This window comes from Mobula birostris, chromosome 8 (assembly GCF_030028105.1).
Source record: "Mobula birostris isolate sMobBir1 chromosome 8, sMobBir1.hap1, whole genome shotgun sequence".
Classification (NCBI taxonomy): Eukaryota; Metazoa; Chordata; class Chondrichthyes; order Myliobatiformes; family Myliobatidae; genus Mobula; species Mobula birostris.
The window spans coordinates 65408046-65422479 of record NC_092377.1 but is presented as its reverse complement, the minus strand read 5'-3'; the positions used below and the strand labels follow the sequence as shown (position 1 = coordinate 65422479).

Here is a 14434-nt window from a genome sequence, read left to right as displayed (position 1 = left end):
AGTAAAGGAATTGTGATGTTGATTTAAACATCAACATTTAAAAGGCACTAAGACAATATTTGGATAAGACAGGTTTAAGACAGGAAGATATAAAGTTGCTGCAGGCCCTCTTAGCGGCAAGTAAAAAATCAATCACTAGAAAATGGCTAAATCCAATACCACCTACATTAGAAGATTGGTACGAAATTATCTTGGAAATATTTAAAATGGAAAAGTTGACTTACTCCCTGAGAATTCAAAAAGAAAAATTTTATCAAATCTGGAATAAATGGATTGAATATATAACCCCAATGCGAGCAGACTTTAGATGACTCTCCTAATGATTTATACTGCTCTTCTCATCAACACAGTAATATTGCTAACGTAAGCACCCCTAGACTAAATGTCTTTTTTTTTGTTTTCTTTTGGAAAATAGAGAATTAACACTAGTAAAGGGAAAGATCTGGGAAAGGGATAAAAAAATGAAAAAATTAAGTAAATAAGTACATAGGGATTGGATAATTATGTCGGCGGGCAGGAGCAAGCATGAACAAATTAGGATATAAACACCTACAATGGTTGTTACATAGGCTTATGTACAACATTTTGGACCAGTGGAAATGGTACAGAAGGGTTATATAGAAACTATTATTACCATTTTTCTTAACAACTAATTCCATTACTTAGCCTAATAGGTTAGATTTACCACAGTACATAACTATCTATTTAAGTGTTTATTTTCCTTTTATATCATCTCAATGTGTACTTAAGAATGTATAAATAATTGTAGTTTTATACATATAAAAAAATGGAAAAGGTTATATGTGTGAAAAAAGTACATGATATTTGTGAATTCCTTATCCAAATAAAAATAAAAATTAAAAAAGGAAAAAAAAAGACAGGTTTAGAGAGATATGGGCTAAAGGCCCATGGGACTTGCTTAGGGAGACAACTTGGACAGTTTAGGTGAAGGGCCTTTTTCTGTGCTGTAGAACTGTGACTCCACTCCTTAGTATCACTCATCGCCAACTTTCCCTAGTTTTGCTGAAACTAGAGACTATAGATGCTGGAATCTGGAGCAAACAAAAACAAGCAAACCCCTGCAGAAACTCAGCAATTAGAGCAGCAGCTGTGGAGGAAACAGGAAGTCAGGATTTCAGATTAAGACTGTCCTACTGGATATTGAATTCCCTACACACTTACTGTTCTAATTCCTACTGGGGTTGGGGGGGGGGTGTGGGTCAGTGGTACTTAACAATGCCTTTGGGAGATCAATAAGTTAGCAATTTTGTTCCAGTTGCATACTGAGTACCATGTGATGTACTAGGGCAATTCTGAATTTGACCAAAATAATGTTTCTCCCAGAACTATCATTCCTGATTCTGGAAACTGAAGGTGAATAGTGTAGTTGCCCCAATACAGTTCCAAGAAAAGGTTTGTGTACCCTTTTGCAATTACCTAGCTTTCTGAATTAATTACTCATAAAATGTGGTCTGGACTTCATCTAAATCACAATAATAGACAAAGATAATCTGCCTAAAATAGTAATAAATGAACAATTGTACTTCTTCTTGTCAATACTGAGTACACCATTTAAACAATCACCGTCTAGGTTCAAAAAAGTATGTGAACCTCCAGGATAATGCCATCTACAAAAGCTCTTTAGAGTCAGGTGTTCCGATCTATGAGATGAGATTCAAGGTGTAGGTTGTACAGGTGCCCTGCACTATATAAAAAAAGACACACTAAGTCAGGTTACCGACAGAGCCTACAAGGAAGATCTGTTTATGTGCACCATGCCTTGATCCAAACAATTTTCAGCAGACCTTACAAGCAGATTTGTAAAGATGCATGAAGCTGGAAAAGGCTACAAAAGCATTTCCAAAGACTTGAGTGTTCATCAGTAAACAGTAAGAGAAATCGTCTGCAAATGAAAGAAATTCAATACTATTGCTGCTCTCCCTAGGAATAGGCGCCCTGCAAAGATCATACCAAGAGCACAACATGCAATGCTGAAGGAGGTGAAAAAGGACCCAAGGATAACAGTAAAAGACCTGCAGAAAAACACAACACAAATGATGTTCATGAAAGGAAACCACAGAGGAAACCACTACCCCAAAAAAAAAAGACATTGCTACACATCTCAAGTTTGCAAAAGACCACCTGGATGTTCTACACCACCTTTGGGACAATATTGTGTGGACAGATGAGACAAATGTTGAACCTTTTGGCAGAAATGCACACTGCTATGTTTGGAGGAAAAAAGGGCACTGCACACCAACACCAAAATTTTATCCCAACTGTGAAGCAGGGTGGATGGGGCATCATGGTTAGGGGCTGCTTTACTGCCTCAGAGTCTGGACAGCTTGCAAATCGTCGAGCTAACAATGAATTCAAAATTGCATCAAGGCATTTTACAGGAGGATGTCAGTCCATCACCTGAAGCTTCATAGAAGTTGGATGATGCAACAAGCAATGATCCAAAACACAAGATTAAGTCAACAACTGAATGGTTTAAAAAGAAGAAAATTTGTGTTTTGGAATGGTCAAGTCAAGATTCCAAACCTTAACCCAATGGAGATGCCGTGGCATGACCTAAAAAGGGCTGTTCATGCAAGGTATCCCAGAAATATCAATGAACTGAAACAGTTTTGTATGGGGGGATGGCCTAAAATTCCTCATCGCCGTTGTGCAAGTCTGATCAGCAACTACAGGAAACGTTTGCTGTAGGTTATTGCTGCTAAAGGAGGTTCTACCAGTTATTAAATACAAGAGTTCACATAGTTTTTCCAGCCTGCACTGTGAATAATTAAACAATGTGTTCAATAAAGAAATGAAAAGTACAATTGTTTGTGTGTTCTTGGATTAGGCAGATTGTGTTTATCCATTACTGTGACAGGTGAAGATCATACAGAAAACCAGGTAATTACAAAGGGTGCACATACTTTTTCTTGCAACTGTATTTTTCATTTTGCTATTGTGTTATATTAAGAATTTGGGGGAACAGAAAGCCTCCTTAAAGATCAGTATATATGGAGACACAGTGAGGTCTTAAAAGAATATTTAGCATCCATATTTACAGTGAAAGACATGGAAGTTAGTAAGCTCAGGGAAGGGATAAGTGATATCCTGGAACATAATCAGCATTACAAAGAAAGTAGTGCTGGAGGTCTTAAGGCACAAACATGGATAAATCCCTAGGACTTGTCCAGATGTATCCTACAATATTTTGGGAAGCAAGGGAGGAAATTGTTAAGAGCCCTGGTAGAGACTTTTCATCAGCCACAAGTAAGAAACCATAAGACTTGAAAATAACCAATGTGATTTTTATCTAAGGACAGCAGGGATAAGCCAGGGAACCACAGGCTGCTGAGCTATACATCAGTGTGAAAGTCATTGGAAGGGATTTTAATACACAGGATTCATTTGCATTCAGAAAGAAAAGGACTGACCAGGAGTTTGCCAGCATGGTCTTGTGTGTGGGAAATCATGTCTTACCAATCTTGAGTTTTTTTTTAAAACAAGGTGGCCATGAAGATTGATGAGAACAAAGCAGCAAATTTCATCTACAGGGCCTTTAATAGGCACCACAAGTTAGGCTGGTCTGCAAGGTTAGATCACATGGATCCAGGGTAAGCTTGCCAACTGGGTAGCAGTGGAGGGTTATAATGTACACCGTGAATGGTGTTACTGAATACAGAGACCTGGATGTAACAGTAAGTGGCTCCCCGAAAACGTGAACCCAGGCAGACAAGTTGTGAAGAGAGGGTATCGCGTGCTTGTCTTCATCACCTGAGAATTACTACCCATTGTGCTTTCCCTATTTCTTCTTCATCTTTCCTGCCTATCACCTCCCTGCTTCCCCTCCCCCACCACTTTATCTTTCTCCTTACTGGTTTTTCACCTGATACCTACCAGCCTTCTCTTTCCCACCCTCCCCCCACCTTCTTTATAGAGCCTCTGCCCTTTCCCTCTTCAGTTCTGATGAAGGGTTCCAGCCCGAAACGTTGACTGATCATTTCCACGGATGCTGCCCGACCTGCTGAGTTCCTCCAGCGTGTTGTGGGTGTTCCTGAGTATTAAGTGTTTGTTAGACTACATTTGGAGAATTGCGTGTTCTGGATTCCACACAAGATGAATGTCATTAAGATAGAGCGCAGACAAGATTCACAAGGATGTTGCTGAGAGTGAGGGCTTGAGTTACAAGGAGAGATTCGACAGGCAAGCTCTCTTTTCCCAGAAGTGAAGACCAAGAGGTAACACAAGAGGTATATAAAATTGAGAGACCTAGATAGAGTGGATAGTCAAGAGCTTGTTTCCCATGGTAAGGGTACCTAAAGCTAGAGGACAGAGGTTTAAAGAGGATCTGAGAGGTAGCAACACAAAGAGTAGCTAGTATCTAGAACGAACTGCCAGAGGACTGGTGAAGGAGGTAGGGACAGTATTAACCTTTAAGATGAATCTGGACAAGTGACTGAATGAACAAGACATCGAGGGTTATGGAATTAATGTAGACAAGTTGGATTAGTATAGAATAGGCATGATGGTCAGTACGGATGTGGTGGACTAAATGACCTGTTTGCATACCATACAATGAAAAATACTCAACAGCAACATTGGGGACCAAGCATTCTGATTGTCTGGTATCTCATCCATCATTATAATCATTCATTCCCTTCAGCACCAGTGCATCACTGCGAGGGTCTATACCATTTAAAAACACTGCAGTTTATCACATCAGCTACTGTCACAACACCTAGCAAACATACAGCTTCTACCTTGAAGAACGATAAGTATAAATGATGCATAGAGGCACTGTCACAAAGCTACACACCATTCTGTCTCCATTTCTTCACCTCCACTGTGTCCAAAGCCTGGAACTCCCCAGCCAAAACCATTAAGTAGTACCTCCACCAAGCAGACTGCAGTGGAACCTGGGGGCTCATCAACCCCTTCTCAGTGGCATTAAGGGTTGGATAATATATTGCCAGCCTTGCCAGAGCACAGACCCTGAAAAGTAAATACAAACATCTTTCTCTTCTGGTTGAGGTGCTAAAATTGTCAATCCCCTTTCTCAGTGGAGAAAAAAATAGGCTGGTAAGATGCAACACAACTGAATTTGACCACGGAGATAGCTAGATCTCATGCTGATGGTAATCTTAATTTTAAACCAGAAGATTTGAGAGTTGACGCCTTATTTTGCAGATCTGGGGAAACGGACTGATAACTCCAGTGTAGTAAAGCTTCAGTGTATTAAATCTCTGAGAAATATGAATAACTAAATTCAGCTTTTGTTATGAAAAATGACTGTTGTTGACAAAAACATATCACCTGAGCAGCAACACAGACAAAGTGCTGGAGAAACTCAGCAGGTTAGGCAGTAGCGATGGAGAGGAATAAACAGTCAACGTATTGGGCTGAGTAGACCCTTCATCAAGACTGGAAAGGAAGAAGGATGAAGCCAGAATAAGGTGGAGGGAGGGGGAAGGAGTACAAGCTGGCAGGTGACGGGTGAAACAAAGCGAAGGAGAAGGTGGGTGGGTAGGTGGGAGAGGAGGGATTGAAGAAGCTGGGAGCTGATCGGCAGAAAAGGTAAAAGGTTAAAGCAAGGGGAATCTGATAGGGGTGGACAGTGGACCATGGGAGAAAGGGAAGGAGGAGGGGCATCAGAGGGAGGCGATGGGCAGGTGAGAAAAGACAGGGTAAGGAGGAGCCACGATGAGGAATGGAAAAAGAGGTGCATGAGGGGGAAATTAGAGAAATTGATGTTCATGCCATCAGGTTGGAGGATACCTAGATGAAATATGAGGTGTTGCTCCTCCATGTGTGAGAAACACTGAAGATCCAGGTGTGAGAAAGAAGTTATAATATGCTATTAGATTTGGCCAGTGCTATTCAGTTTCTGAAATTCTTTTATCAATGGAGAAAAACACACAAATTTTTGTGCACTCCTCAGCAATGCTTTTTATAAAAGCATAACCATAAATGAAATGAGTTACAGAATTTTGCACTGCCTTATTTGGAGCAATATAGATGGTTGGCCTGCATTCATACTGTGCTATTAAAGAAATTAACACCATCTTAAAAGATATATTTAACAAAATTGATTATTTGGAAAAGTTTAAAAGCCTTGCACGGTGCTTTTGTCAGTAATTTTATGTGACTTATTTTTGTCAGCATATTTAACACTTAGCAATGTGTAGTATATCCTAACTACATTGTCCTACACAGAAAACTTACCAGGCACTTTGCAGCAACAGACATTTTGAAGGAATTTATCAAAAGAGAGCAAAGATGTATCAGTTTAGGAAGTAAGTTTGAAAGGATAAACATATTAGTGACACAGGAAAGAATTATTTAAGGGATTCAAATAATGCAATTCACGGAGCTCAAAAGATTGCAAAATACTTCCACTAAATCAGAACAAGAGTGCTCAGAACTTTATGGTTTTCAATGTTAAAGCAAAGACAAAAAGATTCACCAACTTTAGCAACAAAGTCAACAAGCTTAAAAAAGTGGAATGAAAATCTAAATACCAAGGAAATCATAGATATAACCTGCTTCTTGCAACCATACTAGAAATCTTTTTTTGAGTACAGGATGACATCTGTGTTCGGAAAAGAATTAGCCAGAGTAGTCTTGCATTCTAGCTGCCTCCATTTCAAAAGAAAATAAGCCCAGCTTACACACACAAAAAATGCTGGTGAACGCAGCAGGCCAGACAGCATCTATAGGAAGAGGTACAGTTGACACTTCGAGCCGAGACCCTTCGTCAGCCCTGCCGACTGCACCTCTTCCTATAGATGCTGCCCAAAACGTCAACTGTACCTCTTCCTATAGATGCTGCCTGGCCTGCTGTGTTCACCAGTATTTTTTGTGTGCGTTGCTTGAATTTCCAGCATCTGCAGATTTCCTCGTGTTTAAGTCCAGCTTATCAATTTTTTCCTCAGAGTTAAAAATTTTAAGTTACAAAACCATCAGCATCATTACTCTTCTAACACTCTATTGAAAAATTGACAGTAGTACTCCAAATGTAACTATTTGTTTAAAAAATGGCATTCATAGCCTATTTAGCATTAGCTGCTGCTTAGTTGGTAACATCAGCTCCTCTGAGTTAGAAAGCTGTATCAAAGCAATTCAGTACACTGATATAGCCTAAAACAATGAAAGAAGTGCTGTCCTTTAGATGAGATATTAAGGGTTTGATGGAGGGAAAGGATAACTTCATTTCTTAAAAATTTTGATTCTACCTGAATTCACTTAAACAGTTTGAGACTTCCATCATATCTGACAAAGGGTTTTAAATCAAAACATAAATGCTATTTCTCTTTCCACAGTTTCTCTGTTCTCTGGTTTGTTGATTATATTCAGCATTTTGCTTTTATTTTACATTTCTAAAATCTACGGCTTTAATTGTTTTTCTTGATTAATGTTGTTTTATATTTCTGACCAAACTACTAATGCCCATCAGTATTTGTGCCATTGGCAAACTTAGATATATGGCTCTCTGTGTTATCTAATTCATTAATAAATGTAGTGAATACTTGCTGCAACAAGTATATTTAGAGCGTCGGTGTTTGTTTCCTTTATGTACTTCACTTGCCTTGAATTTCATATTTTTTAAACTAAAACATCTTATGTTAAAGTAATTTGTTCTTGAAGATAATTATTTTATTCATTATACGTTTCATTAAGTTTACGTTAATGGTTGTAAGACAAGTCTGATTTGCAACTTACTTTTTCTTGCATAAATAACGCAAAATCACAAAATTACTAAACCAAAAAATACTCTAAAACTTTTAGAAAAATTCTACATTTTCCTCGCATTTCCTCTAAAATCATGAAGTATTAAGAGATTTATATAAGGTGAGTGGCATTTTTGAAGTAAAAAGTTCTTGCTTATGTTAACTTTAATAAATCCAGCACCAGATGCTATTTGCTGGAACTTCAGGGCTCAGCATTTTTTAAAATCCATTTTAATATCCAAAGTGTTCCATATTGGACTCCATTCAAAGCTTCATTATCAATGCTTATAAAAGACAACCTAAACTAAAACTTGCAATACAAGGCAAGAAAATTACCTTCACATCTACAATACAAGAGTACTCTAAGATTGAGGCAAGAGTTGTCTATCAGTGAGGAACTGTGATAATATTCCAGTTCCATGAAACAAGTAAATAAATTTGATTTTTTCTTTGCAAAACAAATGCAACTTCTTACCCATATTATTGAAGCTATAAATACACAGCAAGGACCATTTGGAATACTGGAATCGACACTAAATCCTTCCACTTTTGCTCTTAAATTAATTAGAAGTTTGACTGTGCTTCAGGTGAACACTTCTAATTTCTCATATGCCTTCTGTGATATTCTACTTGCTGGCATTTCTTTGATATGCCTCAGGATATTTTACAGTGTTACAGGCACTATATAAATGAAAATTAATATCTTGGCTGATCTATGTCTCATCTCAGTTTATCCACCTTCGTTTCCAGTTTCCCCTGATACTTTTACTTTGGAAAAATGACCATCAGCTTGAAATATTAATCGATCCAGCCTTTGAGGCGAATTCTAATTTAAAAATGTGCCCTTTATTTTACAGTAGGTCCTTTCAGCCACAGCACCTCCAGCAACACCCAACAAAACCAATTAACCCCAACCTAATCATGGAGAAATTACAATGACCAATTAACCTACACGATATGTCTTTGGATGGTGGGAAGAAACTAGAGGACCCAGAGAAAACCCATGCATTCCATTAGTGTATGTACAGAGACTCTGCTACAGAACAGCACCGGAATTGAACTCTGAACTCCAGACGTCTCCAGCTGTAATAGCACGGCGCCAACCGCAATGTTATCATATAACTTTTCAAAAAAGACTTTCTAAGATTACATCCTGATATTCTTCATAGATGCAAGAGAACAAAATTTTATGATTTTTTTATTAGTACTGTGAACTATCTACAAGGAAATTCAAAATTGTTCATTGTTTAATACTTCAGGTAGCACTATCAATTTGGAGAATCCATGCAGTATCACATCCAAGTTCAAAATAGATTTTTTTGAGCTGTGGTGCCTAGAAAACACTGCATTATTTGAAGCAGAAACTGCTTAGTTTTGTACACCTTCATAAAGATACTTGAATGCTTATAGATCCGTGCATCACCTTTTAATGAGTTTTGTGTATGAAATACCCAAATTCTCCAGTATTCTTATTCCCATACATTTAACAAAATAACCTAAATATGCACCAAACTCAAAGTGACTCTCACAATTCAGGCATATTTATGTACAAGAGGGGAAATAAATGCCTGTCTAGCCAGACACATATATACCTTGTGAGGCATATATAAAACAGGAAAATATTTGCAAAATTCTGCTTCAAAACTTATTGCAGCCACTATCAAGACTGTTTTGATGGAAACAAAAATTAGTCGAAGCTGCTCTACAATGTCAATTTAGTTAGGTAGATTGTCAAGTTTGCACTTACAAGCCAGTGAAAAAGTTTTTGTTTTGCACTAAACTTGTATTGTAAATGACACTAATCTTGTTTTTACATATTCTCATTACTTGTTGCTATTTATTTATATTCGTCTTCTGCACTTTAGTTGATCTTTCTTCGATCCAGTTGTTGTTATTCTATAGATTTGCTGAGTATGACAGATGGAAAATTAATCTCAGGGTTGTATATGGTGATATATATGTACTTTGATAATAAATTTACTTTAAACTTATGTAACATCCTGGGAAAGGTTTCGCTGCTAACGTAATGGTCTTTCTGTAAAGCAGTATTTGGGTCATGGTTAGAGATAATGGGTGCTTTGGAATGTGAGCCATCCAATGAAGGGAGTGCGCTTTCCTGTTATGTGCCTGTCACCGGGGTGAACTGGGTGTTTTGTTCGGTGGGAGATGAAGGAAGACGATGGCAGAGAGAAGAGGCCATAGGACTTGACCCAGGGAGTGGGGTCATGATCTGATGAAGCCCAGGGAGACTGAAGGAGGATTGGTGAAGGGGAAACAACTCGCGTACATTAAAATAGGGCCTTTTGTTCTTTTTCGCTATTTCTTTACTAACCCTTTAGTCTAATTTGAAATTGTTAATTGCATGTGGTGTACTATCTGTTATTTCATGATACTTATTTGTAACAGAGTAACAAATCATGCAGCATCCACACACATGGGGTTTCGGATGGGCTCGCACCTCAATTTCACACGTTTGGCGGGGCCAGAGATTGTCTTCCCTTGATTTATGCAGCCGACGGAACCAGAGTGTTCCACTTAAATAATTATTAAGTAAACTCAACAAATCCCCTGCCCTTCATTTGGCTTGCTTTTAATGACACAAGTCCAGTTTCCTTGACCAGGCTGTAATACGATTGGTGTTCTAAAGAAATATGGCTATGAAATGAAAAAGAGAGGAAATAAATGAGGTATATAGTATACTTTTTAAAACACACTCTCCAAGTGAGTTCACTATGAACTCTATTTCACACTATTTCTGCAAGAATGGGAATTGTAAGATTAAGAACAGCTTTGTCACATATACAAGGTATACAGTGAAATCTGCTGTTTGTGCCAAATCAAATCAGCGAGGATTGCGCTGAGCAACCCACAAATGTCACCATGCTTCTGGTGCCAACACAGCATGAACCCTTAACCACAATTCTTTGGAATGTGAGAGGAAACTGGAGCACCCGGATGAAACCTTCACAGTCACAGGGAGAAGAAACTCCTTACAGGCAATGATGGGAATTGACACATACATACATACACACACACATCATCAGTTAGGCTGGCATTACTAGAGGCAATGGAAACCAAGAAAAATAAATTACAAGTGCATGCAAAAACTGCCAACTATTAAGATTCAAGTTCCAAATTATTTTGATTTCCACTTAATCAATAAATATTAATCTGTGCTGCTGCTGTAAGACTGCTACCTGGTGTGTTGCTGCTCACAGTTGCTGCAGTACTGGCAATAGCAGGGGTAACAGAGGGCGGTGGAATCCCTGTTGCCAAATCCAGAAGTGGCTGTATGACCTCACTTTTGAATACACCATTCTTCTGCCACAGGTTCAGTACCCGCACCACTTTGCTCTGTAAAATACACATCGATTGGTCATTAGATTGCACTAATAACCAGTAGCTTGACTATTTCATACACATTGAAATACGAGGAAATTTTTTTTTTCAAATGAACCAAAACCATTGATAAAGTTTGGAATTTTTATTTTAAAGAAACTTGTTATAATACAGTAAAATTGGCATGTCCTTCCTATGGCTTGTTTGAATTGTTATTTTTGTGGAGGTTGAGGAAAGGGGCAAAAAAACTATACTGCAGAACCAAATGAAGAGTCTCCTGAGTGATCAGATCGGGAAATTAAAAACCTTTGCACACTGGTTTATAAGAGAATTCTGTTTATTGTAACCAAATTTGTTCTGTAAGTCTTACATGGTTAACACCAAAATCCAAATCCACACTAAAAAAGTGTTTTTTGGGTGCTGAGGTAATATGACTTCTAGCCTGTCATTGGCCTTCTGAGAAACTATTAGCCCTACAAAAAATAATTCAAATATAAGAACATTTTAAAGTTTGTCCGTTGGAGAACAAATAAGACCACTGCCATTAAAGGTGCAAACACAAGAGATTCTGCAAGATGCTCTAAATCCAAAGCAACACACTCAAAATGGTGAAAGAACTCAGCAGGTCAGGCAGCATGTATGGAAATGAATAAACAAGTTAACATTTCAGACTGAGACCCTTTCTCAGGACTGGAAAAGGGAGAGGATGCCAGAATAAACAAATAGGGGGGAGGGAAAGAAGGACCAGCTAGAAAGTGACAAGTAAAGATAGGTAGATGGGAAAGGCAAAGGGCTGGAGAAGGAGGAATCTGATAGAAGAGAGTGGACCATGCGAGAAAGGGAAGGAGGGGCACCAGGAGGAAGTGATAGGCAGGTAAAAAGAAGAGGCAAGAGGACAGAGTGGGAAATAGAAGAGGGAAGGGGGTGGGGAAGAAAAACTATCGAAAGGAGAAATGGCATCAGATTGGAGGCTACCTATATGGAATGAGGTTATGCTTGTCCACCATGAATGGCCTCATCATGGCAATAAGGGGAGGCCATGCACCAATATGTCAGAATGGGAATAGGGATTGGAATTAAAATGATTGGGCACCAAGAAATCCCACTTTCAGGTGAATAGAGCAGAGGTGCTTGACAAATCAGTTGCCCAGCTTACATCGGGTCTCACCAATGTAGAGGCGGTCGCATTCGGAACAGCGGCTACAATAGATCAGTGGTCCCCAACCTCCAGACCGCGGACCGATACATTGCCGCGAAGAATGCAGTGGTGCAGCGATTGCCGATTGTGTTGCCTCTGATCTGGGCCGACGTCTACGTGCTGGGCGGCTCCTAATTATTTAGCTTGTTTATTTAGGCTCTTTTTCTTCAAAATGTGCTGGGTGCGTTCCGACTACCGCTGCACCACTGCATTCTTCGCTGCAATGTATCGGTCCGCAGCCCAGAAGTTGGGGACCACTGCAATAGATGATCCCAACAGATTCTCAGGTGAAGTGTTGCCTCATCTGGAAGACAATTTGGGGCCCTGAATGGAGGTAAAGGGGAAGGTGAATAGGCAGGCAGAGCATTTCTGCAATTTGCAGGGTTTATGTGCCAGGAAGGAGATTAGTGGAGAGGGACAAATGGATAGGAGTATCATGAAGGAAGTGATCCCTATGGAACAGTTAAGATGTGTTTGGTGGTAGGATCCCATTGAAGATGGCGGAAGTTGCAGAGAACCATGTGGTGGATGCAAAGACTCATAGGGTGGTAAGTGAGGACAAGAGGAACTCAATCCGAGGCAACAGGAAGATTCGGTGAGCATGGATGACTGGGAGATGGAGGAGATGCAGGTGACAGAAGCGTCAATAGTGGAGGAAAGGAAGGTTGAATCCTGGGAACAAATGCAGTAGAAATGAAGGAAATGAAAAAATAGATTAGCATTTGTGCAGGAGAAAGGGTGGGAAGAGGTAGTCAAGATAACTATGGGAACTGGTAGGTTTCTAAAAGTTGTCAGCTAACAGTTTGTCTCCAGAGATGGAGACAGATCAAGAAAGGGGAGGGAGGTGTCAGAAATGGACCAAGTGAATTTAAGGACAATGTGGAAGTTGGAGGCAAAGTTGATGAAATTGATGCGCTCAGCACTGGTGCATGAAGCAGCACCGATGTAATTGTCAATGTAGCACCGGAAGAGTTGGGGAGAATTACCTGGGAAGGCTTAGAACATGGGCTGTTCTATGTAGCCAATGAAAAGGAAGGCATATCTGGGACTCACGTGGGTGTTCATGGCTACTCTGTGGGTTTGGAGGAAGTGGAAGGAGCCGAAAGAGAAATTGCTGAGAGTGAGGACCAGTCCTGCAGACAAAGGAGGGTGGTGATGGAGGGGAACAAGTTGGGTCTCTTGTTGAGAAAGAAGAAGAGAGCTTTAAAAGGTACAAGTCACATAACTCCAACGCCTTACAGAATAAAAGCACTGTTTGACATTGAACTGAGCAACACACAACAGGAAAAGCTCCAGTTTCAAAATTATGTATTGAGTAAGCTGATTCACTATGTTTAAGCATGATAAAATAAATAAGAGTTGGGATGATAGCAAGTAGAAAATATCTAACTAGTCCCTCCTTGCTATGTCCAACTACTGCCAGAGACTGTATTAATGTTGTCACAATAAGTTAAGCTTTTATAGTCAACTTGACTGGAGAAGATCCAGAAGATACATATGCATATATAATTAAATATAACTCAGTAAAAAAATGGAAACCCTTAAAATCAGTTTTGGATATGACTGATATAGAAATAATGGAATCCAAATACTGTACAAAATACCTAAATGTATCACTCATAAGGAATTTAGGAAGTACTGTATCTTTTTTTTACAATGAGTTACAAAAACATGGAACAAATTGTCATATGGAATAATTAAGTAGACAAAATTCATGCATTTAAGGACAAATGTGAACAAGAGAGAAACTGGCAACTCTGTAATGCTACATTGGGATCCTAGAACATTTGTAAGGTTGCGCAAGGCAGGAAAGCATTTTGATTCAGTAAATTAATCCTTGCCAGACACAGCGGTATTACAACTGAAAGTTGGACAGACATTAATAGAAATGTATGTGTAACTGAGTGACAATTACTGTCAGTGACAAGAGGGAAACTTTAAAAAATGCTATCATTGTAAAATATCATTCCACACAGAAATTGTTTGGAAAGAACAGTTCAATCTGACCAACATTAAACTGTGTCAAGTGACTGACTTTAGGTTGAGTCTGGACACGTGTGCTCAGAGGTACTATGAAACTAAGAAAACTACTGGTTTACCAACTCTGCAGACAGCAAATGATAAGACATTTCCTTTCCATTTCTTTAACAACCTCTGTAACTTTCTCTTCGGA

The 14434-nt window shown here is 39.1% G+C and overlaps 1 protein-coding gene across 4 annotated transcripts in view; it reads right to left on the bottom strand.

Annotated features, from left to right (window-relative positions):
• Positions 1 to 14434, bottom strand: part of tiam2a (TIAM Rac1 associated GEF 2a) — a 232047-nt gene that overhangs the window by 136396 nt on the left and 81217 nt on the right. For all 4 annotated transcript variants that reach the window (XR_011886842.1, XR_011886843.1, XR_011886844.1 and 1 more), the window contains exon 5: positions 10922 to 11078. Coding sequence is in view for 1 of the 4 variants with exons in the window: in XM_072265338.1 (XP_072121439.1) it covers positions 10922 to 11078 (157 nt within the window). In the remaining 3 variants the exon portion in view is untranslated. The remainder of the gene's footprint in view (positions 1 to 10921; positions 11079 to 14434) is intronic.